The sequence below is a fragment of the Suillus subaureus genome, assembly GCF_016647635.1.
Source record: "Suillus subaureus strain MN1 chromosome Unknown BJ212scaffold_17, whole genome shotgun sequence".
Classification (NCBI taxonomy): domain Eukaryota; kingdom Fungi; phylum Basidiomycota; class Agaricomycetes; order Boletales; family Suillaceae; genus Suillus; species Suillus subaureus.
This window is the reverse complement of record NW_024538573.1, coordinates 592,936-616,787: the sequence shown is the minus strand read 5'-3', so window position 1 is coordinate 616,787 and position 23,852 is coordinate 592,936. Positions and strand designations below refer to the sequence as shown.

General features: G+C 47.5%; 7 protein-coding genes across 7 annotated transcripts; 5 read left to right on the top strand and 2 right to left on the bottom strand.

Annotated features, from left to right (window-relative positions):
* Positions 1–2,090: 2,090 nt before the first annotated feature.
* On the bottom strand, positions 2,091–3,618 carry BJ212DRAFT_1299934 (uncharacterized protein; the record flags this gene model as incomplete). Its single annotated transcript, XM_041332942.1, has 2 exons — positions 2,091–2,728; positions 2,853–3,618. 2 exons carry the CDS (start codon positions 3,616–3,618, stop codon positions 2,091–2,093), a joined length of 1,404 nt encoding a protein of 467 aa, XP_041192912.1.
* A 1,426-nt stretch (positions 3,619–5,044) lies between these two features.
* Positions 5,045–6,566, top strand: BJ212DRAFT_211950 (uncharacterized protein). Its single transcript, XM_041342656.1, has 4 exons — positions 5,045–5,293; positions 5,354–5,674; positions 5,728–5,978; positions 6,028–6,566. The coding sequence occupies exons 1-4, from the start codon at positions 5,238–5,240 to the stop codon at positions 6,177–6,179; spliced, it is 780 nt and encodes a 259-aa protein (XP_041192911.1). The 5' UTR covers positions 5,045–5,237; the 3' UTR covers positions 6,180–6,566.
* A 1,549-nt stretch (positions 6,567–8,115) lies between these two features.
* Positions 8,116–8,403, top strand: BJ212DRAFT_1272214 (uncharacterized protein; the record flags this gene model as incomplete). The annotated part of the gene is made up of 1 exon (XM_041331006.1): positions 8,116–8,403. A coding segment is annotated over one exon (288 nt), but the record flags the coding sequence as incomplete, so codon positions are not given.
* Positions 8,404–8,695: 292 nt separating this feature from the next.
* On the top strand, positions 8,696–11,098 carry BJ212DRAFT_211869 (uncharacterized protein). Its single transcript, XM_041342655.1, has 9 exons — positions 8,696–9,375; positions 9,433–9,752; positions 9,809–9,880; positions 9,945–10,034; positions 10,087–10,398; positions 10,448–10,594; positions 10,652–10,774; positions 10,826–10,885; positions 10,953–11,098. Exons 1-9 carry the CDS (start codon positions 9,006–9,008, stop codon positions 11,040–11,042), a joined length of 1,584 nt encoding a protein of 527 aa, XP_041192909.1. The 5' UTR covers positions 8,696–9,005; the 3' UTR covers positions 11,043–11,098.
* A 4,246-nt stretch (positions 11,099–15,344) lies between these two features.
* BJ212DRAFT_1299932 (glycoside hydrolase superfamily) lies at positions 15,345–16,742 on the top strand (the record flags this gene model as incomplete). Its single annotated transcript, XM_041332941.1, has 6 exons — positions 15,345–15,687; positions 15,708–15,810; positions 15,863–15,920; positions 15,979–16,383; positions 16,443–16,520; positions 16,575–16,742. The coding sequence occupies 6 exons, from the start codon at positions 15,345–15,347 to the stop codon at positions 16,740–16,742; spliced, it is 1,155 nt and encodes a 384-aa protein (XP_041192908.1).
* Positions 16,743–16,987: 245 nt separating this feature from the next.
* BJ212DRAFT_1299931 (Nse4 C-terminal-domain-containing protein) lies at positions 16,988–18,265 on the bottom strand (the record flags this gene model as incomplete). Its single annotated transcript, XM_041332940.1, has 7 exons — positions 16,988–17,077; positions 17,105–17,217; positions 17,267–17,429; positions 17,479–17,629; positions 17,677–17,947; positions 17,999–18,076; positions 18,139–18,265. The coding sequence occupies 7 exons, from the start codon at positions 18,263–18,265 to the stop codon at positions 16,988–16,990; spliced, it is 993 nt and encodes a 330-aa protein (XP_041192907.1).
* Positions 18,266–18,533: 268 nt separating this feature from the next.
* On the top strand, positions 18,534–23,852 carry BJ212DRAFT_1504758 (SNF2 family N-terminal domain-containing protein; the record flags this gene model as incomplete). Its single annotated transcript, XM_041341612.1, has 29 exons — positions 18,534–18,664; positions 18,728–18,805; positions 18,854–19,194; positions 19,250–19,310; positions 19,361–19,491; positions 19,549–19,576; positions 19,627–20,095; positions 20,146–20,250; positions 20,301–20,316; positions 20,365–20,444; positions 20,494–20,575; positions 20,630–20,883; positions 20,937–21,047; positions 21,103–21,117; positions 21,174–21,296; positions 21,348–21,386; positions 21,441–21,482; positions 21,538–21,582; positions 21,632–21,712; positions 21,767–22,038; positions 22,094–22,133; positions 22,181–22,396; positions 22,470–22,474; positions 22,526–22,975; positions 23,093–23,114; positions 23,154–23,191; positions 23,243–23,306; positions 23,354–23,401; positions 23,452–23,852. Coding segments are annotated over 29 exons (3,486 nt in total), but the record flags the coding sequence as incomplete, so codon positions are not given.

Sequence of the window (23,852 nt, the reverse complement as noted above, 5' to 3'; positions counted from 1 at the left end):
CAGGCCATAACGTCGAAATGTAGGTCACCGCGAACTGCGGACAGGCTGTACAATTTAAAACGAACCTGTCCATACTGTTGGTTTCGGACGGTGTAAACGTTTGTCACGTCTGCATGTTCAACAGTTATTACTATGATATAGATCAGGCCTTGCGTGATGCCCTGATTGACCCCGCAATCCTATCCATGTATGGTGGGCACCGGGGCGCAAGAAGCCCAGCTATCAGGTGGTGCTTGTCTGATTCTAAAAAGCTCCAAAGAGACTAGAAGTTTGATATGGAGATACGGGTAGAACACATTCGGCTGATCAGCTGAGGCACAAGCTACCCGCGGATTCAAATGTGAATGCCGGTAGCCCTCACCTTTTTTGGACAATCTTCTGACCTTCTTTGACGGACGCCGGAGATGACACAGAAGTGGAGAGAACTGGACAAAGCGACTCTTGGGATGTAGACTTGGAGTTGGCTTGGAGCATAAACCATATGAAATTAGCACAAAGAACAGCATGATGGCTGGAAAAGTTCCACGAGCGATGAAACCGTCATGGACAGGCTACAAGACCCTGGGAAGAAAATATAAAATTTGGGGGCAGCTAGTCTCCCCTACACCGTCGGATTATAAACGAATAAGCATAGTTGTTCCTGCTCAGTGCTAGGAAACAACAGCGCTGCGGTAGCACATGCAACCTGCCATGTCAATGAACGTGGCAACTGCACAATCCACCAGAGATTGTCAGAATAGCGGTGACGATCCAGGTAGTGAGGGTACTACAAATCATTGTACATCGTGTGCTGGTGTATATTGATCCAATCAGTCAAAAAAATATTGAGATGCTCACATTACCTGTAGACAACACAGATTGTTATGTGTTAGTCGGGAGAAACTCGAACGGAAGAGGCGGGGCACTGCGAGGGCCAAGGCAGGCTGTGGCAGATGGGCGTACAGAAATGAAGTTGAACAAGGAAACGACAGTTAGCAGCCTGGGAGTTCCCTTACCATAAATTACCTGACTTGACATCCGATAAATTTGGTCGTGTCGCGAGTTGACAAGTACTAGCCCCACTCAATTCTTATTTTATTCTGCCATTTTATTTCTCCAATTTACGAGCCATCACCAAACTGTCACTTGTACAGAGTCCGAGAAATAAACTGGAATAAACTGCGCTCAAGTATCCAAAAATAACACCATGTCGGAGGTTCAACTTACCAACACCGCGGGCGTATCTGGCACTGGACATCATCGTCATGTACTGCGGATGCATCTGGGATGTGTTGTGCGCTGCCAGATTTCCAAACTGCAGTTGTGGCATACCATACTCAAATGGCAGAGATGGCAGCAGGCAAGATTTTTGAGGTGTTTGACTAGCTTGCCATTCTTCCGCATCATTAGGAGTGATGCAGTGGTTGTAGGTGTTGTGGTCAGGAAAGATCCAGTTTGGTGCGTCCATTGTGCACACTCATTCACGCTGCCAGTGAGATCAACTGACTTACACAAAATGTTTTGGTACTTCAAGCCGCTCGGCATATTACAAGCTCAGCAATGCCTGCGTCAAATAAACTGGAAGAATAAACTGAGGCACTCAATTCTACATTATTTTATTTCCCATGCGATCAAGATTTATATTACAAGCCATAAAATAAAATGGCAGAATCAAATAAGAATTGAGTGGGGCTACTATTAGTGACCACCTTCTGCCGTAAGGCGGGCCCGAATAAGCAACTTGAAGTGCGGGTCATAGGGCCCTAGGGGCTTAGCGCTGAGGTACGGTGGGTGGGAGAATGAGTGTTCAGCCTCCTCAAATCACGCAATTCCAATGGGTACGTATCCTCCTGTTCTCTCGCTGTGCTAATTCCATACATGGAGGTTGATTACAAGTTCTGAAATGCATACGGGGACATACACTACTGTGGACTGTGAAACACGGTATCTCAAATGCTGCAGGAAATGGTATGATGTACAAGTGGCGATGACGATGGTGATGGGGTTGTGATGAGATGCACCACACAGTGACTGGTCCTGATTCTAAAACCCCGCAATGTTCTGAAAAAGATGAAAAAGACGAACGCAAGCTGTGACACTTAGCTCACGCATCAAAAACCCCTCGTGCTTCCAAACTGGTCATAAATCATGTCCCGCAGCCTCACCCACACGCGTGACTCGGCACCAGCAGCTGACTGCTCCATTTCTGACACCTTCTGCTCCGTCTCCGCGAGTCGACGCTTCAAAATGTGGACTTCATCCCTCTCGGTCTCAAGTAATCGGAGGGTATCACGAGAACGGGTCTCGGCTTCTCTGATAGACAGGTCGGTGCGTTCCTGGCGTTTCCTCGCAGCGGCAAGGTCGGCCTCAATCGTGGACTTGGCTGTGCGCGTGAGACGGAGCTCATCCTCCAGAGCTAGAATACGAGTAGAAGCAGGAGCAGTGGGGACGCCTGATGTTTGTTTGGACATAGAAGTTGGTAGGTTACTGTTGGTCGTAGAAGGAATTCGGGCGCGATCTGCAAAAGCCAATCCTAGGGCGTTTACATCCGTACTAGTATTTCCTGACTCGGAGGCAATGAAGTTGTTTTTCGTTCCGTATATTGAACGGAAAAGTTCTTGAGCAGTGGTAGCATATGCGATCTTCTCTTCGGGAGATGAAGAATCGCGGCTTATGTCCAGCTGACAGGCTGCGAGAACAAGAATGGCAGATCGCAAGACAGCGACTTCGTGAGCTGGGGTGTTAACGTCTATGGGTGTAAATACAGAAGGTGGGGAGGATTTCGCTGGTGACAAGGGAGCCTGATGGAAGGGACCTTGGAGAGCCGTCAGTGCCTAACATAATTAGTGAAAATTCCAGGACGATAAATTTACCATTTTCTTTGTTTTCCTCAGTCAAGTCACCACCCGCAATAGTAGCAGGGGCGTGCTTGCCAAGCAAGGCCCTGATCACTTTGCACGCTGCACGAGAACGGCCAGTCCGCCTATAGTGTGCTGCGGCAACGAGATATGCGCCAGGTTCGCTCTGAGTTGCTCCAAGCAATGTGATAGGACCAATAGGGTCATCAGGAAGTAGATTTAAGTCGTAACTCAAGGGGTGTCCGTGGTGCAAAAGACTAAGCCTCTCCGGTCCGAAAGTGAAGGGGATTGGTCGAAGCTCAACTGTAGGAGATCCTGGCAAAGGCAGGGAAATGGGTGCGATGGATACAGGAGTCGGAGGAAGGACTTGTTGAATTGGAGTCGCGGGAACCTTGCTCTTAGCAAGTACCGGATTGCATGAAGGAGTAATGCTCAAGTCGATGCTGTCCAGAAATCTATCCACGGACTGTACAGATGGTACGCCATGTGATGAAGGGTTCTGTACATCATGACGGGCGTTTACAGACCCAGTGCATCTATTATTCAGGGAGGGTAAAGAAGACGTTTTTTCTTTGCCCTTATTGTCAGAAGTGCGGCGATCAGAAGATTTGACAATATGGAACGAGGGCCCTTTGCTATCCTTGCAGTGGTTGTTGGGTGCAGGGGAACTACTACGGCGCTGCTCCTTACGATAGGAAGGCGCACGCCAAAGGCCAGACCGCGCATGACGATCACCAATGAAGGCATCATCATCATGACGCAGCCTCTGGGCAAGACACATCCTGTCTCCGTCATTGGAATCCTTGCGTTCGCGTACTTCCGTGGACCGCTTGCGCTTCTTGCAGACCTACTCCTTCCGCTCGCGATGTCGGCTTTTTTACCAGGCTTCTAGAGGGCCTTGGTGGAAGGTGGTCCGCGGCGGGTCGCGATGATGAGCGTTCTAGCGGGGAAGGCGATGCGGGGCTGACTGGGCGACTTTTAGCCATCACAGTTTCGGTCACTAAAGAGATTTCGACGCGTCGATATGTCGACGCGTCAAGGACGTCAGAATTATCGTAGCGATGACCAAATACGCAGACCTTACAGATCTCGGGACAAGTGAAATGAGGGTGTCCTACGCGGGACCTACTACGTAGGGTGCGATATCAGCACTATGATACTATGATACAAGACTAAATCCCAGTTCTGTACAAATGTGAGAGAGAAAGAGGGGAGAACGAGAAGAATGAGTGATGCAGACGATCTTTATGGGCTGATAGAAATGAATTGTGAAAGGATAAGGAATCGCAATTGCGTTCGATGCACTGTTTGACAGAACAGAACAGAAGGCGCAACCTTCTCTTATGGGATCTTCCGCGGCTTTACGTTCCGATCCTAAGGCACAAGTGCTCAGCGCTCAACAGGAAAATCGACACCAAACAGCTGGAATTGCAGCTGGAGATTACATTCAACAACCTCGAGGCATTTGAAGATTCGGACTTTGAGGTTTATAGGATATATACCACGCTGGCATCGAATACAATGGAGGAAAGCATTCCCACGATGATAATTCAAGGCTTGATGAAGAGAAGGATTCAACTATTGCTTCAGTATATTAGAGTAGATCTTCGACGCATGAAGGTTTTAAAAGCAAGAACAATCAGGTAAACCTAAATACCCTCGGAGTCCTGGTTGTCTTGCAGTTCGGCAATGATCAATCAGATACTATGATACAGCCTTTAAATTCCCAGTTGGAGTGGGAGGAGACTAGTAATTATATTCCCCATTTATATGAGATAAGTATAGGTTTTGAAATTAATTCTCATGCCGTGATAGGATCGACACTGGAAACTAAGATAAGCGCCTGTCCTCCCACCACTAGGTCTAGTATCATTTGACACTGCCAGACAGTAAGTGTATCGCCATCTTGAAAACATACAGTAAAAATACCACCATGCCAACAGATGCGACGGTTGAAATCTTGACACAACACTGCTGTCAGTGTCCCGTTGTTCTGCCTATTTATATAGGACATGCATGTTGCGAGGTAAAAAAAAAATAGTCACCCTTATAGAATGAAGAGTTAAGACAGCCGTCCCTTCTTTATGACAAAAACAGTGGCTGCTGCTGCACAGCTAGTGTGAAGGGAAGAGAATCTTGACTTGCTTATGACCCAGACTTTGACAACAGCGTCGGAAGATACAATGGTCGTGTAGCCTTGCGCCTATGCTGCGCAGAATCTATTGCACCCGAAAACATTGTTAAAATCCGGTGCACCGTGATCGTTATTCCACCACGGATAATATAAAGCACAGATGCCTCGCAGCAGGCTCTCACACCTTTTTGAATTCCCCCTATAATCTTTCAATTATTCTTCTCAAAATTTTCCCCTTCATCTGTTAACTTACCTCTAAATTTACAATGTTCTTCAACTTTGCCGTTCTTCTAGCTGGCGCTGGTTTCGCCGTTGCTCAATCGTACGTTAGACCAAAGTTTAGGGGGGAAAGATCGTGGACTGATATCCTTTTTGTGTTCAGACTCTCTTCGCAGTGCCAGAGTGCACTGGTTAACACTGCAGCCTCGTCCAGTGCCACGTGTTTGAATCCATCAGGGCTTATCTCGCTCGTCGTCACGAACTCGAACTCAAGTTCGATTATTCCTGGTGTCAACACCTGGCTTTCTGGCTTATGCTCTCAAGCCACCTGCAGTAACTCGACGCTCCAAACTATTGTAACAGACATCATTTCGGGATGTTCTACCGAACTCTCAAGTCTTGGAGTGACTACCAATTCTACTGCTATTGTCACGTCCATTCAGGCTGCCTACCCTACTGTTCGACAGCTTATGTGTTTGAAAGAGTCAGTTTGGCAACCATCGTTTACTTTGCCCCCTTGTCTAATTTATTTTATAGCACTTCGACGAGCACTCTTTGTGTTCCTGAGCTGCTGACGAACACCCAGTCTTCCACGACGACTCTTTCTCTGAATAACATGGTTGCACTTGTCACAAAATTGGTGTCCGGTCAGAACACTGGCATTCCCTCGAGTGCCGCCTGCACCAACTGCACAAAGGCTGCCTATACTGTCCTTAATCAGGGTCTTCCTGGAGTTGCTAGTACGGCTCGAAGTTCATTTTCATCTGAATGTGGCACCAACTACACAGGTAATTTTGTGCCATTTTATTTCGTCAAGGTCCTCACATCCTCTGGCAGATGGTCAGATGCCTTCCGGTATTCAGGAGACAGCAAGCAATTCCTCATCGACGACCAGAAGTAGTGGTGCTAGTGCGCTTTCTGTTGGTAGCCTCAAGATGGGTGCTACTGCTGTTGTGGCCGTTTCAGCCGTCTTTGCAATCTTTGCTTAAGTTTCATAATGGACTTGTGAAGTTATTTGGACTGTTGAGCGACACGGTACATTATTTGCCAATCTAGAATTATGGACATTATATGATTCTTTAATCTGTACTCGTAGAGTACATCGTCAAATCACCGATCTCTCGCAATTGCAGCAGGATCAACGATGAATGATTTTAATTAACATTGAGCAGAATCAGGAATTACGTCAGCCTCCACACATGTAAGTAGCTGGACTCGAGGGTTCGGAGAGTTGTTCCCATACACTGCGATCCAGGGTCTTGCTCACCGAGCCAACGAGTAGTTCTTCTGTCTGACATATAGTCCGTCGATGTCCGCGATGCAGGCCACCACACCTCGCTCGCCGCGCTTTGACCTTCCGCCTGCACCTGTCTATTCCACCTCCAATACAGCAGACAATGGCCTCGCAGAGTGGACGAGCAAGATCAAGGCAATGCAACGCCAGGTCGATGCGGACGATGAGGCAGAACAACGTCGTCTCGAGGAAGAAATTGTGCGGGCACGACTTGCGAGGATGAGACGAAGTACATCAGGCATGAGCGGTGATTTTGGCATCGGCATGCATGGTATTGATCTGGGTCGGTATCTCTTGGCGTGGACACTTCCATATTCTCTAACTTGTCGATGATTGCATAGGCAAGTTACAGGAGTCATCACCAAATGATTCGTTTGTGGGCAATGCTACTACACCTGCCTCGCCACCTCGAGCTTTACCTTCACATAAACCAGCAGTATCGTCTAATGCCACGCCTCAGAGAGCCCCCATGTCATTGGCTGCGTTTATGGGTGGATCAACTGCTGCTGGCCCCCGATTGAAACGCCACGAGCCACAACAGGATGCCACTGTCGTACATGATGGGCGCAAGGATCACGGTCCCATACATCCAATATTCGGAAGAAATGGAATTGCTATACCGGGGATGGTCAAAGGAGGTGCACAACCTCCCGTAACTACTACATCCCCACCTTCAGCTGGCACACCCGTTCGTGGAGTTCCCACTTCTACACCAGATATCGTGAGATCCCGTACTACGAGTACTTCTTCGGTCGCCCGTCGATATGTAGAGCAACTTGAAAGCCAGTCAGCAGTCCCTGAACTCAGGACTTGCAGGGCCAGGCATTCGGGAGCGCAGGATAAGCACTCCCGCGGGCAACATTTTGGCACAGCTGAAAATAGATACGCCACAATCGCCTTCTTACCATCTGTCTCAGAATTATGGCACTAAAGCTGCTGCGGTTTCGCCAAGTTCTCTCGTTGAATCTCGGCCGAAAACCCCCATCACTGCAGAGACGCGCCCCAAGACACCTGTTGCTGAAACTCGTGTGAAGACTCCCAATCCTGAATCTGTCCGTGCTAAGACGGTGACAGAATCTGCATACTTTAAGGCGCCTAATCCTGAACATACTCGGGCAAAGACTCCCAACCCTGAGCCCAATCGTGCAAACACGCCTGCTGCAGATTCTGGTCATACAAAGAGCCCGATTTATACACGTTCAAACTCCTCTCAGCCCTCCTGGACACCTAGACAACAGACTTGCTCCAATCCCATCTGTCACTCCGACGTCTCCTGCGCGGCAGACTTACTCTCCACAGCCATCACGCGGGGTCTCCCCTGCCTTTCTGCGTCCACCTGTCACTTCATCTACCAAGGATCCAACGCCAAGTATCAGCCGGCTGCAGGGTCGTGGCTTTGTGCAGAGTGTTGTTCAAGCCAGCGGGCGCCTCGAAACAGGAGCAGGAGCTGCGAGAAGAGAGAGTACATTTGGATCCCCAACTCAAGCCGCCAGTGAAACGCGAGATAATAATGCTAGAAGAGCAAGCGTATTAGACCGTTGGCAGCCTGCAATGAACAATGCTGGAACACCATCACCACCCCCACAATCTCCATTCCCGGCAAACCGCGGAGGACGCCAGACACTAGGCAACCAGAAGTGAAAACGCACGACACAGAATTTTCTTTGAAGTGCGCTGTATCCACTCCCACCCTTCCGAAAACGCCATTCGGGAAGACCAGTGCTCTTCCTGAGAGCGCGGACCATAATTTGGGCTCCTCCACCACAATGCTTGCATACATCAAGCCAACCAAGACTGGTGATGATCCAGTCGTTCGCAATGTTGATGAACTCGGGGTGAAAGCGGATGGGAGTGAGGCGAGGGCGCGAGTATCTTCGTCTCCTAACAAGCCATTGAGTCATGTGCGTGCTTTCCGGTAATGCTCAGCGCATTGATGGTTGATGGAATTTTACATATATCCACATTTTTTGATATCTTGGTCTCGTTTAATGGTGTATGATGCCTTTTAATCGGAATGCGCACTCTTTTTGCTGTAATTCGATTTTTCTCTGTTTCCCGGCTTCTGAATTACTAGCCAACCAAGGATAGAGCGAAGAAACCTCGCAAAGCCGGTGGTTCTGCACATGTTGCCTCTCCGGAAGGACAGCCTCCAGGCACCTCGTCACAACTGATTGCGCCAGAATTGATCACATCAGCAACGAACACTCAATCGCTTCCAATTTCCCCTCCTCAGCCAACGAGCCGATCTCAATCGGAATCTCAGACACGGCTTCCACTGACGATCGCACCGCCTATCACCACTGGTCGCGTTACAGACCGCTGGACAGAACCAACATTGATTGGTGTAAAGCCTATTGCATCCTCAAATTCTGCTTCAAGCCAGCCTCCTCCGATTCAGAAACCGCAGGGTATGGTGGGCAGGTTGGCGCTACCGGGCTTAGCGGTTGTACCATGAAACCTGCCGAGAAGGTGAAGGAGAAATCCTCCTCTTGGAGAGGAGTGCGCGGTCTCGCCTTCACTAATGAAACATGGTCGGATTCCTAACACAAGAAATCGTGCTACCGTCATGGACGTTGCGCAAGCTCTGAGTGAGGCGCAGCAGGGAAACGATTGCGCGCTGAGTCCACCTGCTTCTAGAGTTCCACCTCTGAATTCTCAAGCTGAGAAGAAGAAGTCGAGCGTCGAGAGATACTCCACTTTTACGATGCCGTCACTGAAGGAGGAGAAGACCCCTGTGTCGTCTCCAGCAGGAACATTGGCAAAATCATCTGGGGAGGCGTTGCTGAATTCTAAACTTGTCAGTGAAAGCCCAAAAGGTAGTCTGGGAGTAAAGCCGACTATCCAGCGCACTGCGTCGAGTTCATCTCTAGTGCTCGATGTTGTGCACATCGGTGAGCTGAGCTACGTTGTTTGGTGTCAAGTAATCGCTGATTCAAGTATTCTGACAGATCACGCGAACGAGACCCTGCCAAATGTCGATGTGGATGCTCTTTTGAAATTTGTTCCGCCAACGTTTGGCCCCGACCCAAAGATTCACACCATCTCTGTTGAGATTTTATCCATCAATAACGGCACTGCGATTCCCGTCCTGCGTGATACTCATATTTTCTACGATACGGAGGCTTTGGTGATTGTGCACCGCGTAAAGGCCCGTGACAGTGGACTTGTCTCCACGAAGGTTTGGTGCTGGCATGGGAAACAATGCCAATTTGGAGAAAGAGAGGAGAAGAAGGCAGATGAGCTTGCAAGACGGTATGGATCAACTCTGGTGAGGACATATTTTTAAGAGAGGAATTAGATGTCGAACACAGGAATGATTTTCAGGAAACGGTGTTCCAACGACGAGAACCTCCAGAGCTTGTTCATGTTCTGGGAGGAAAGCTTGCGATCCGACAGGTCGGTACATTATAATACCCCATGATGTCGTTATGATGCCTTTACGTCAATACCCATACCCTAGGGCATTCGCGCGCGCTGGTCTTCTGAAAATACGGCAATGTACGTGATGCGCTCAAGCGGGGAACACATCTTTATCGATGAGGTGGATTTGGTATGCTGCTCGCATGAACAGACCTGGATCAACCTTGAACTCCTGATTACAGAACATCCGAAATCTGTGTTCGGGCTATAGCTATTGCGTCTCAATCCTTGACCAGATCTATGTTTGGCACGGTTGTGGGTCATCTCCGAAGGAACGCAACGCTGCCCGAGATTACGCACAGGCCTCCGCTGTGAATGGGACTTCTATCACGGAACTTCGAGAAGGTGACAATGACGTAGATGACGAGATGTTCTGGATGGTACTTGGTGACTCTGGAGATTATGCCAAGGCAGACTATTGGAAATTCAGAAATGCCTCTGCCCCCAGTGACCCTCGATGCTGGATCGTGGATGCCACGGTTGAAGGTGACCCGGTATGCTGTTCAATGATATGCTGTTGGCTTGCACCTGACATGTATGTAGATTCGTGCTGTTGCATTGATATCGGCAGAGACTATACTTCAGCAATCAGTGTATATTATCGACTGCTCTTTGGAATTCTTTGTCCTGGTTGGAAAAAATGCACGCTCCAAACGTATTGATATCTCTCTAGCAATTCAAACCGTCATGGTAAGCGTCATGTCCCTTCTATGAAAAAATCTTCCACATGATTTAATATGTTGTTAGGCCATGGCAAAGAGAGTGGCAATATCTAAACCGTTTTATCCCACCGTCCATGTGCTTGTGATACCTACGCAACTCCCTCTGGACATGCGGCATGCCTTCCGCGATCTTGATGAGTCTCAAGTGGTAATTCCTTATCCCTTCGAGTATCCAGCCCGCGCTGATCATCTGCGCTAGAATGGGGGCTTCATCCCCGATCACATGAATATCCTTTCAACTACCGAGGCGATTGAGCATGTTAGTATCCTTCTATGATTGTCTAATTCTTCTTCAATATTGCTCACTGACTACCTTTCTGAAACAGCTGCGCACTTCGTCTTGGGAGAAGGCAGCATTGCGAGATCAGAACATGCTCCCTTTGGGTCTTGACGCAGCTACCATACCATCATCTTGATATATACGCAAGTGCTGACGCCAGATATGAACAACTGGAATGATCTATACTGTAGAGCAGTTTTTATACGCGTCTTGCTTGCTGCAACCAATTGGTGCCTAACCTCGAGCGATCATATCTGCCTTTTTGAATCATTCTCACAGTATACTAGTTTTTTTTCGTGTAGTGTTATCTGTCTGATTGTAATTGGATTTGTGAATACCGCTCGTCTAAAATTGAACGGATGGACTCTCAAGATCTCAAATGCCATCGCATAAAATTACTGATAATTACCTCTAATTAGTCCGGGAGGCTGTTCCTGATGGGGTTTTGCCGGGTGCTAATACCGCCTATACCCGATATCCCGCCGCCTGGTGTTCTGTGGATAACCCTCTGAGGCTCTGACGGGTGATAATTATCCACTGGATATCCACCAGGCCCAAATATTGGTCAGACGGGAAAAACGTGGTTTGTTAATTAGCAAAGTGCTGATCAGACCCTCGGTGTCAGCAAGAAACTCTCTGATTCTCGCCCTGAGTTCCTCGACCGTCCCATCTCTCGAAATCTCGCTGCTAGACTTGCGAATGCGAACCAGCCCAATGACCAGCAGCGCTGCACCAACACCAGTCGGCACTTCCAAAGTGTGTGCAGTTTGAAACTCCGTCACGGCACAAATCGGCAGGTGACATTTCTGCGTGATTTCGGCATTTTCAGCTATCTCACTCAATTTTGCTTCAATTATGGTGGTTTAACCTCGTAATGAGATGTATTATAGAGACAATGATATCTATGTTCAGAATGTTGTGTTGAAGTAGCCGGCAATACGAGTTTGGTGAAAGTGCCGACTTCCATGGGGTGCCGATTGCAATGGAAGGGATAGTACTCAGTACTTAGTCACTAGTGGTTTCAGACCCAAAAATGTACTTTGCTTCGAACGAGGGCTTCTCACACTAGTGACTATCAGATACCCCTTCTGCATGATTTCATATTGGTTTGGTTTGAGAAACGGACACCAAAACTGATCACTATAAAAGCGATGAACAGAAGTATATCTGCACGGCCTCCATATGCCCCATTCCGATATGACCATAGTTTCAGATGATCCCGCTTGGTGGCCGTTCATCAGTTATTCTCTTCTTTATAGCTATTTTGTAGGTTCGTATAGAGCAATCGCCAGGATGCCCGACCAATGCTGATATCTCAATATCTTTTGACTTATCGCTTCGCAGCTGCATGCTCCACTGCGGTGGTATATGACTGGGGTAAGCGAGACAACATATTCCAAGGGAACATTGACATGTATACAGTATTCAAGCATTAACATTCAGACAAGAGGTAAGTTGATGCCGTGACCTGCACATCTCACTAACTAAGAATGCTTTAACAGTTCGAACTGATCTTGGTGAGCAAAGTCCTATAATTAGAATCAAGCAAGATGGTGTAGTTGACCCGGGGCAGAGGCAACATTGGTCCTACATGACCGTTCTTTATATTTGCGTGCGTTATTCCTACTACAAGCGCAGTTGGCATGTTGTACTGACTTCAACGTATGCTAGGTGCGCTACATTGGAATATTGGTTTCTGTGTATGTTTTCAAGTCTATCTACATAACACTGCAATGTGCTAATAAGTCACATCTCGCAACCAGCATCAACATCCTGCGTATGTATCCTCAAATGCGTTCGCTTAAGTCTTCTAACTGGTAGCATGCAGTGAATCTCCCTATCTCGATTACCGATGTAGTACGTGTTCTACACCGATGCTCCCATTCCCATTCAACTACTAACTATGCTCCCATATAGAAGTGAGTGACATTCTCGACCAGTTTGTGTCTTCGATTAACGACTTCAACAGCTGTGAGTTCATTTGAAGTATTTATTCTACCATCAAGTAACTGGGTTTTCAGGCACTATCGTTTGGTATATACAGGCATGGACCCCCACCATCGTCAATGCCATGCTGGGCTGTGAGCTCACCCGTGTCTTATTGATATTGGTTGGACTGAAATATCATTCAAGTTATCATGATTGCTCGGATAAATGCCATGTATCAGGGATCGAAAAAGTTACTCATCTTTCTTGTTGTAGTGTTGCTGGCTTGCACGATCGCCTCTGGAGTTATGACAGTAATTGGAAACCTGGGTGTTTCAGCGCGTAAGTTTTAAATATTGATGAAAACCTGGAGCACAAGAGACTCAGAGACATTTACCAGAGGAGGCCGTCTTTTCCGGCTATCATACCTGCATTCCTGACATTGACACGTACATGATGGGCCTGACTTTCGAGAGTCTGATATTTACCGCCGTATGGGAGATCCTTGCCTTGTTTCTTACAACCTTTACTGTTATAAAACACATCCGTGAACTGCGACAATCGCCGACAGGATCGACCATTGGGAATTGCTTCAGGATATTAATAGAGAGTCACGCGTTTTACTTTTTAGCGTGAGTTCGGTTATTTGGATGTTATTATCTTTTTCACTGAAGTTCCGCATTTACTAGCTTTGCTACTGTGGCTTGTTTCATGCTTGGCTCACTGTCTCCAAATATCACAGTGCGCCGACCTGTGACTGGCGTCTGCAGCTGACCACTCTCTCATTATTTCTCTGCAGAACTCATTGTCCACGGGAAGTGCTATTTACTGTGGCGTTCTTTCAATTGCCCAGATGTTGCAGATGTTTGTTCTGGGACCGCGTCTGATCCTCAGCGTTCGAAAACATCGTGCTAAAGTCATGGCCAGGGCCGACGGGGGAACAGGCATGACGTCTATTGCTTTCCAGGTTGATGTAGATGCGTTGACCGGCGGAGATGCGTTGACTGGCGAGAGGTGCGTAGCACATAAAACGATCCAAGCGATCAACCACAGTAGGTACTCTGCAGGGGAGCATGCATATTTATTTGTTTCGTTGTAATATTTAGCTTCATCACGCTATATACTTGGTGTTCCAAAGTGACCTGGAGGACTCTAGAATTTCTTGTACTTACCTTTTACTACTTGGGACACGGAGTTTCCTCTAGATATAGAGTGGCCAATCTGTGCTTGGAGCTTCACAAGTCCATCTTTTCAAATCTGTTGTTTTGAGTCCTCAGAGACTTTTCAGTATTACCGAGAACAAAGACACCTCTTCGGTCGGCTCTTCACTGACATAGTAACAACTCAGGAAATACAATATTAGCAGTCTTGCTCCTAATTCGCCTCTGCAAATAGACACAACGTATCCCTTCACGCTCTCACCCTCGACAACGTTGTGTACAATCGACCGTGAGCAAAGGGATCCGTTCGAAGGTCGAGCACGGTTCGTGCCAGCATCAAACCTTGACAACCATTGAATGTAGTTGCACACTTGATTTACCGTCCACGGTGAACAGTTTGGATAGAAGGCAAAGTTAATACGGGAGATGCAGTGGGTTTCGAAAGCATTGATGAGTTGGACTTCAGTGAATCGACGATGTTGCCAAGCAACTACGCGCGCGCGTGCACATTTCTGACCAATCCCTTTTCTACAGAGAAGTTTCGTTGAATGGTACAATTATGTTTGAGATCCAGGCGACAGTGAGGAGGTACTCCGGATCTAGGATGGGTAAGGGCCGTAAAAAGGAGGTAGAAGAATCAACACGCAATAACACATGATGCGGTGGACGGAAAGAACCGTGAAGAGGACACATCAACACAACACGACGTGATGAACGCGGTATCTCGTGCTTATGTATTGTAGATAAGGTAGTCGACAGTCAATTACAATCGATCGATCGACAACCATGCTAGTGTCACTATATGTGAAGCGGGAACGCATTCTGGCAGGCAAATTGAATGTGAATGTTCTTAATAGGAGGTCGATTGTCTTCCATCTATTGATCTACGTCGTGACGGGAGACTGGTGAATGCTTGAATCAGAATGCCACGAGTTTGGCTGAATCAGTTGCTAGTCCCGGTACACGATGAATTAGTAGATTATATATGTTGGGAGATAAAGGGAGATAGTCTTTGCTGGCAAGGTGCTGGAGGCCCGTGGTGTTGACCAGCAGAGCGCATTTACATATGGTTCCGCGGAAGCAATTCATATTTCGTAATCCCGGCGTGTATTTAAGCGCTCGCCAACAATTGAGAACAAAGAAAAACCATTCATTTCTCATTGAACCCTCGTGGACCGTGGTAAGCGTCGCGTTCGTTTATTCTTTTGTGTCCATAAGTATATAGCTGCAGCAAATTTACAATGATTAACTTGCACTTCCAGCCGTTCTCTACACCCTTGAGCTCTCAGCTCGGATTCAAGGTTCAGCGTTGAACGTTCAACCGGACATTCTAACAACACGCTCTTTACACTATGACTCGCACCCTATGTACCCTCGGGTTTCTGTTCTTTCTATCTCTAGATTTCGTTTCTGCACGCCACGTTCCTCGAAGCTGCCACCCTCACAGTAGCAGGTCTAACAGTAACTCCGGTACCCACCCGTCGTCTAGCGTCATTGCTGTGGGTAGTGCACCTCCTGCACCCGCCCCGAGCACCAACGGCAGCTCCTCGTGTTTCCCGTCTGCGGGTTTCATCATGCCGTCTACTGTTCCCAGCTCGACCGATGGTTGGTGGTGTTCTCCAAATACTGAATATGCATTCCTTGGATTCAGTTATGAAGTCACTGCTTGTGCGACCATCGTCTCTCCTGAGATTCGTGAGCTGATGTAATTCTAGGCCAATCTCTAACCAAGCTCAACAGTGACTTTGCTGATATCAAGAACACCTTTGGATCGCGATACGTCCGCCTTTATGGTGCTTGTGATAGAGACGGTTTCTAGTAAGGCATTGTTAGCTCTCATTGTTCCTGAGCTAACTGGTTTTCATTTCAGTGATGATATTGTCAGCGCTGCATGGGCTACAGGTCTTGGCGTTCACGCTCTGATTTGGGTGAGGCTTTTGAAATAGAAATGGCTGTCGTGGTTGTAACAGTTTTTGTGGCACATAGTTTGGATTCGATGGAGGCAATCAGTGGATGGCTCGCCGTGACTCATTGGTTTCTTCGCTCACCAGTAACCCCAAGGCCAAGTTCGTCACTCGAGGCGTCCAATTTGGTTCTGAGCCTCTGTTCGATAACGTACTGCCGCATTCGGAGCTTGCATCTCAGGTCACGTCTTTGAAATCCAAGCTTCTTGGCGTTGGTATCCCTGTTACTGTCAGCGAACTCGCATACGGATACCAGGAGCGCGGTGGTGCTCAAGACGTCCTCAATGCTATTGACTTTATCAATATTCATATGCTCCCTTTTTTCTCGGCCCTTGCAACGTTTGGTGCTGCTGCATGGCCGCTCGTTGAGACTGACATGAACTGGTTTATCGAACATGGCAATGGCAAGAAAATGTACTTTGATGAGGTATGTCTGTCATGCTCGGGTGCAATTATTTTCTTTTAGTAAAGCGCTCCACTTCCTAGAATGGCTGGCCCGCCGTCACTTCGCCTGGTGTTCAGCCTAATAGCATCCTTGCCCAGGCCTCGGTAGCCAACGAGGAGGTCAGTTGCATCATGGAATTGAACATCTTCGGTAGTCTAATGAACTTGACGCAGGGCTACTTTTCTATGCTCGATAGCCATTGCGAAGATCTCAAACTCGGCCCTCAGGGTGGTATCGGTTGGTTCGCTCATATCTACAGCGACGAGCAGGAGCCTGGCTATGGCATCTATGACGATGCTGGGAAAAAGAAATTCCCCTTCAAACCTCGCACGTCTTGCTAGACGTGACAACTTGCATATTTGGGCATTCGTTTATCCATTCTTTCGTTTATTATATAGCACAAGGTATTGATTATTCAGTAAATGGGAAGGGAACAGCAAATCTACTTATTACACTCAAACACCTAAATCGATACCCTGTCATTATCACAATTATACCTATTGCAATGGATCTCATAAATACAACTTTACAGTACGATGGAAGATTATTCGGTGTAATAATATCTCCAGCAGAGCCAGTTCAAATCTCAGCCATACCACTTGCCTCCCAATCTCGTCTTAGCTGCAGGTCTCTGAGGTATCATAGACTCGGTGATCTCGAAAACTTCTATAGCACGCTATTTGCCAGATAAATGAGTGCGAACCAACACGAAATGGACGTGTGTTACCCTCCATGTAGCCATGTCAAACTCCATAACTATTTGGTGGCACGTTACCCCGTCCGCGCGGTCTTGTGCACTAGGCGCTTCGCATAAGACTACAAAAATTGAGTGTACGGCCAATAAACTCCAAGGAGCAATGCTCACATATGATTGGTTCTCCGTTGTCGTCGATTTCGAGGGCACAAAGGCCATCTCGGATGAGGAAAGAGAGGTAAAATATGTTTTCAACCGACTGTGCAAAGTCGTCGGGGTTGATTACAAAGCGGAAGAGGTTCACAGAACCTGACTCTTCAAGGATTTCTCTGATCTATGGGGAAGTGTTATACAATGCACCAAGGGGAGTCCTACAAACCTACCTTGATTACGTTTTTCGTGGTTTCGTTCTCTGACCGCTGAATGTCGTCTTCTTTAATCTCCTGAGGTCTTCGTTCTTCTTCTTTGCTCTTCTCAAGCTTGGCGCGTTTGACCGGGGCACGTTTTTTTTGTTCTACTGAAAGAGGTCCGAGCCTATAGTGGGCTGAGTGCGAAGTCTGATTTTTTGGGAAACAACCAACATGAATCCCATTACTGGGACCCTTCTGCTCTTCGCGAGTGCCCTCCGACCAACTTTCTCCCAATCCATTACGCAGTCACCGATGTCATCTAGTTCCGAAGCATCGTCTGCAAGCTCGTGTCTGCCGCCCATAAATATAGCAAGTTTGGAGACGAAGTCATCAATGTCGAAGGCGGCAGAACCAAGTTTCATTGCACGGGCCTTCTGCGCACTAATACTTGATACATTCCGAAGTACAGTGGAATCGAGGGTAGCCTCGGTCGGATTTTTCACTGAAAAATGTCTTCCGTTACACGAACCGGGGAAACGAAAAGAAGACACACCTTTTTGAAACAGTTCATCAGCTTCTTCGACTTGTTCAACGAGTTCAGCAGCCCTTATGTCTTGTGGGCGAAGTTGTTCTTTTGCAGAAAGATCATGACAATAAACTTCTAGCTCATGCGGAGTAGCGCCAGCCACGGACCTCCTGTCCTCTTTTCAAGAGCACGATATTTTTTCCGAATGTCGCGTTTTTCAGCGGCATCCTGGTCTGGATCATATGGGAGACTGCTTGGACTACCCATGCGCACGTTCGGATCGAATTGAACCATGTGATCGCTAATGTACTCGGGTGTGGAAGAGACAAGAGACGCGTATCACGTAATCAGCGGCGCGTCGCGTCACGGCGACGGCGCCAAAGTCGTGCAAACAGACTGCCTTCGTGTTCTGCCACTGCAACGCCACAGAGAAGTTAGAAGCTAGTACAACACGTTCAGAAGACACCTACGTCGTTACTGTCAATGGTGCCGCCAAAGCATTCTATCGATGTGAGCATCAGCGTTATCCATTGTGCTGACAACATGGCTTATAGGAGCTTAGTATAGTAGAAGCACCCGGTCGGTCTGCAAGGGCCCTGCTCCTTGCAATGGCTCCCCAATTCCGGTCGGAAGCTTGAGATACGGGCAACTTGTTCCAGGAGAATATGGTGAAACAGTTGCCTGGCGTCACTGGTAAGTAGTGCTTCTACTTACCGTGTATTTCTGAATGTTTATGCTGACTATGAAAATTTACAGGGGATGTGTCACTCCGGATATCTTGAGAAGCCTTGCGGTAGTGGACCAAAGCTCAATCATCGGCATTGGCAACATTCGGTATAGGTCCTCTAGGTGTACACGTTGAGTTTGTATTGACTTCCTCAGTCCGGAGGATCAAACGAAGGTCCGGCAAGCGATTGCGAACCAACGAGTAGATCCAGCAGATATTCCCAAGACTGCCAAAGTAGTTACCCTTACCACTGCTCATGTTACACCTTCCACCTCCCAAGCGCCTGCTCCGAGTCGGAAAAAGCGCAAAGCTCCATCTGAGCAGGCAGTCCCGACAAACTCTCAGCTGAGCTCTGTAAAGCCGGTTATACGGGCCACCTATGGTCCCATCATGTGTAATGATGAAGATGACGAAGTCATCATCATTGAAGCCGACCCTATAGATGTCTTGTATTGCACCTTGAGTTCCAGTATCGTAGGTGTCCAATACTACAATGGTGAATCTTCCGCAGATTTTCTTCATATATGCATTCATTGACGTGGCGTTGCAAGGCCTCGTTGGTCCTGAGGAGGAAGTCAGGCTAGTTAGAGAGCCGCAAAACAAATTCGACAGGTATTTGTAGCAAAGTATCGATTTCGAACTGAGGGCTAATCTTGCTCCAGGAATGCTATTGAGGTCAAGAATATTGGGGGTACTAAGGTCGGGCATGTACCGAAGCAGACGGCTGCGAAACTTGCCCCCCTGTTAGATCGCGGTGCGATTACTGTTGAAGGTGTGATGCACGAAGGAAACTGTAAGTTTGCTGCATATATGATACAGGCAAGATTCCCTGAAACAATGAAATACCTAGTGTCTGGATTTAGCTACTCACTCTCAATGTAAGAATTTATGACGTTGCATGTATCGGAAGAATGCTCACTATTCACAGGACACTGAAGATCTATGGTCCGTCTGATAAGAGGGACCAGCTAGAGCCCCAGTTAATTTGGGCTACTCCTCGTCAGCGTGGGTTTCCACCTCGTGGATCAGGAGGTGCGGCTGGGCAAGTATCATCTACTGCATATGCAGCTGCAACTAGGCCTGCAGTTGCAAGTTCATCATCCATATCTCAGCCATCGTCAAGCCAAAGGTACGGAGCCACAGCAACCCAATCTAAGTCTCAGCAGGAGGCTGTTAGAAAGCAGCAAGAGGCCGTTAGAAAGCAGCAAGAAGCTCTGCAGAACGCAGCTGAGCTCAAACAGATGTTGGGCAGTCTAGAAAAAGTAGACAATGAGGGAAAACGTGCCTCTCTCCTGGATGCGTTATGTTCTGTCGACGACATTCTCAATCTTCCGGTCCATCCCGCCCCCCCTGGCGTTGCCAGTGGTGATTTGGTTGTTGATTTACTCAAGCACCAGGTAGGTAATGTCGCTTATGTAGTTTTCACCTACTTGATTCCTGCATGCAGAGCCAAGCCCTGCAGTGGTGTATCGATCATGAATACCCGTCTTTGCCAACTAAGGAGTCCGACAAACCAGTTCAGTTTTGGCAGTACAGAAAAATCGGCTCGAAGGTGAGTTAATCTTGCTTCTAAGCTTTCAGTCATTCATCCAATCCCGCCAGCCCCATTACTTCAACAGTTGAGTATGTGACGTCGCTTGCTGTACTTTGCTCATCGATGTGGTAGTCGCAACGAAAACTCCTCAAGAGATATCGTCACCTCCTCTGCTCGGTCGCGGCGCTATCCTTGCAGATAGTATGGGGCTGGTCAGTAGGATTCTCAAACATTTAGGCGTGACACTAAGCTTGCATGCAGGGGAAGACGCTTTCCATGCTGGCTCTCATTCTTGCAACTAAGAAGGACGTTCCCACTGATCATTCGAAGAGCACACTTATTGGTAACATCTTTTACTTTCTCATACGAGGGTCTTTCTGCTGATTGGGAGTACCAGTTGTTCCACTTTCAGTCATATCCAACTGGGAGAAACAGATTGAAGAACATTGTGTCAGGGGTGCAATCTCAAGTTGCACTTATCATGGTGCAACACGCGACATGACACCTCAACAACTCTCGCAGTATGATATTGTAATCACTACTTACCAGACAGTCACTGGAGAGTCCGACATTTCTGCAGCCATGGTTGGTGATGGGCCATCTAAGAAGAAAAAGAAGGTTGAGAGGGCGCTGTTCGACGTGAAGTGGAAGGTGAGCGAATAATGACATAGACACGAGCTGTAACCTATCTGTCGTTTAATTAGCGAGTCATTCTTGACGAAGGACATACGATTCGTAATCCGAAGACGAAGATGGCCAAAGCTGTTTGCAGACTCACGGCCCAACGCAGATGGGCGTTGTCTGGCACCCCCATCGTGAGTGCACAAATTTTGGATGCCAGATGGTTCATCTACAATCCCGTATTTTCAGATTAATTCTCCAAGGGTGTGTTTTCCGAAGGCTTAGTGGAAGAAAGTTGACTAAACTACAAATACCTGCAGGATCTTGGGTCTATCTTGACCTTCCTTCAGATTTGTCGTCCACTCGACAAGGAGGACTTTTATAAACGCCTGCTCCTACATCCTTTGAAAGGTGGAGATCCCACTGGTGCAGAACTGTTGCGAGTGAGTAGCCTATCACCCTATGTCAAATCCTACTGATTACTACGGCTGCAGGCTCTGATGAGTCACGCCTGTATTCGTCGCACAAAGGAGGTAAGGTACTGCAGATTACAGGTGGACAGTTCTGATCGAACTTGGGTTTCATAGATGCAAGACAGATTTGGGCGGCCCCTTGTGCCTTTACCTCCGGTACTGACGACTGTTGTTTACTCCAAACGTACAGTGGTTCTAATTTCTCCGTTAGGTCGACATTACTGTCATTCCGGTTCCATTGGGCGATGAAGCACGAGTAAGTTTCCTCCGCTGTTGCAACATCGGCCACACTCAATGTCATATAGGCTCTCTATGATGCCATTGGGTCAGTCTCTCAGCAGCGAGTGGAGAAGTTCATGAACCAACAAGGAGGGATGACCACCGCGGTACGTATCCTTCAATCACAAGGACAATTGTATTAACTTGGGTTCTCCTTATAGTTCACGACAAACGTCCTTAGTATGCTAACACGGCTACGACAAGTAGCTCTGCATCCAGGCCTTCTTCCTCCAAACTACTTGGAACAACTTCGTGCTACAGAGGACAACGAAGACACTGCACGTGTTGCTCTCCCAGTTACTCAAGATCAGAGGCGTCTTCTGCAGAGTCTCCTCGCCAAAGCTATTGAAGATAATGAAGAGTGTCCTATTTGCTTCGACGTCCTAAACGACCCAAGGATCACGGCTTGTTCCCACCCTTTCTGTTTCGCATGGTTAGGATTTGTGATAGTGCTTGACATCAACAGTATTCTGATTTAATTTCCCAAGCATTTCTGAAGTGATAGCCAGAGATCCGAAATGTCCTATGGTGCATTTATGTTTATAGCAGTCTTCAGTTTGCTAACATATCTCTAGGATCGCCGTACCATTGGAATGGGCGATTTAATAGAACCACCGCCTCCCACTGAATTTACTCAACTGCCTGTTTGTCGTGATGACAACGAAACTCATGATAGCACACTCCGAACCGGATCGTCTGCAAAGATTGATCAGTTGACCCACCTCCTCCAACTCATCCCTAGCGAGGAGAAGAGCCTTGTTTTCTCCCAGTTTACTTCATTCCTGGATAAGGTGCGCCTGAAGCCTCAAGGCGTTGCAATCATGCTCATGTCACTGCATTCAGATCGGCGAGGCCCTCGAGGAGCATGGGTATGATCTTACTACTAATCGCTTTTCAAGTTAATGTTAATTGCGTTATAGCATTCCGTATGTACGGTTCGATGGTCAGCTGTCAGCGAAGCGAAGGAAAGAAGTCCTTGAACAGTTCTCTATTCCACTTGAAGCTGAAGAGGATCTGGCGGTCGACATCGAAACTCCCCTTCCGCCACCCAGAAGACGTACGTCGACACAAACAACTTTAGTAGAAGAGGATGTCCTTCTGGAGGACGATGATTCCAGCTTCATCGTAGACGATGCTGACGATGACGACGACGACTTTGAGGAGGACAATTCTACCATGGCAAAGAAAGGCAAGGGAAAGTCGAAGCCTAAGAACAAGGGTAAAGGAAAAGCAACATACGGCCCACGAACTAGCCGGAAGGCTAGATTCGATGGCTCCTCTTTTGGAAGCAGGATTCCCAGAGTGATGTTGATTTCCTTGAAAGCTGGATCATTAGGTCTGAACCTAACTGTCGCCAATAATGTTATTTTGTGAGTGTTGTGCCCTGGTCGCTGAAACTTCAAGTTTACTTGGTATTGTAGGATGGACCCGTGCGTTTCTCTATGATAGCTAATTCCAGCGAACTGACCTTGAACCACCCGTATTAGCTGGTGGCAGGCAGGTTCTTCAGTCTACCCTTCCGTAGCAATAGCTTAACGCACATAACAGGAGGGTATTGAAAGTCAAGCAATCGACAGATGCAATCGGTGAGTTGCGGCGCGTGTCTTCTCCCATTAACCGAAGCTGACTTGAAGAAGTATTGGACAAAAGCGACCAGTTCACGTTTACCAGCTTATCGCCGAGAATACTGTCGAGTCCAAAGTACGTTAGCTGAATTGGGTGTTCTATTTTGCTGAAATTTTCATTAGGTCATCGAGATACAAGAGAGGAAGAAGCTTCTGATTCAACAGGCGAGTGTTGATGACTGCCTTCTGATTATGGTGCGCTTCACTTATCGCACATTTAGGCGTTTGCTGGAACGAAACGTATGGAAACTCCGAGACAAAAGAAAGAAGCTAGATTGCAAGGTACGTGTCTAGTCACCGACAACACAACAGGTTTTTGAGTAAGTCTTTCTAGACATCCTCGAATTAATGGGTGGCATTCGCCAGCAACCTGGACATCAAACTTGATGGGTTCGAGTTACTTCGCCGATAAATTTTCGCCTAGATCCATGATGCCAATAGTTCCGCCCTTAGAACACTATCAAGAACACCTAATAGTTGAAGCAGTACTTATCAGTCCCCACCTACTATTGGACAATGGATGGTCAACGCACAACGGCATGTAGAGTAATTGGGATAAAAAATATTTTTGATGTCGGAGAATTTGTGCCCTGATGTCAGGAACCACGACTTTATCCAAAAT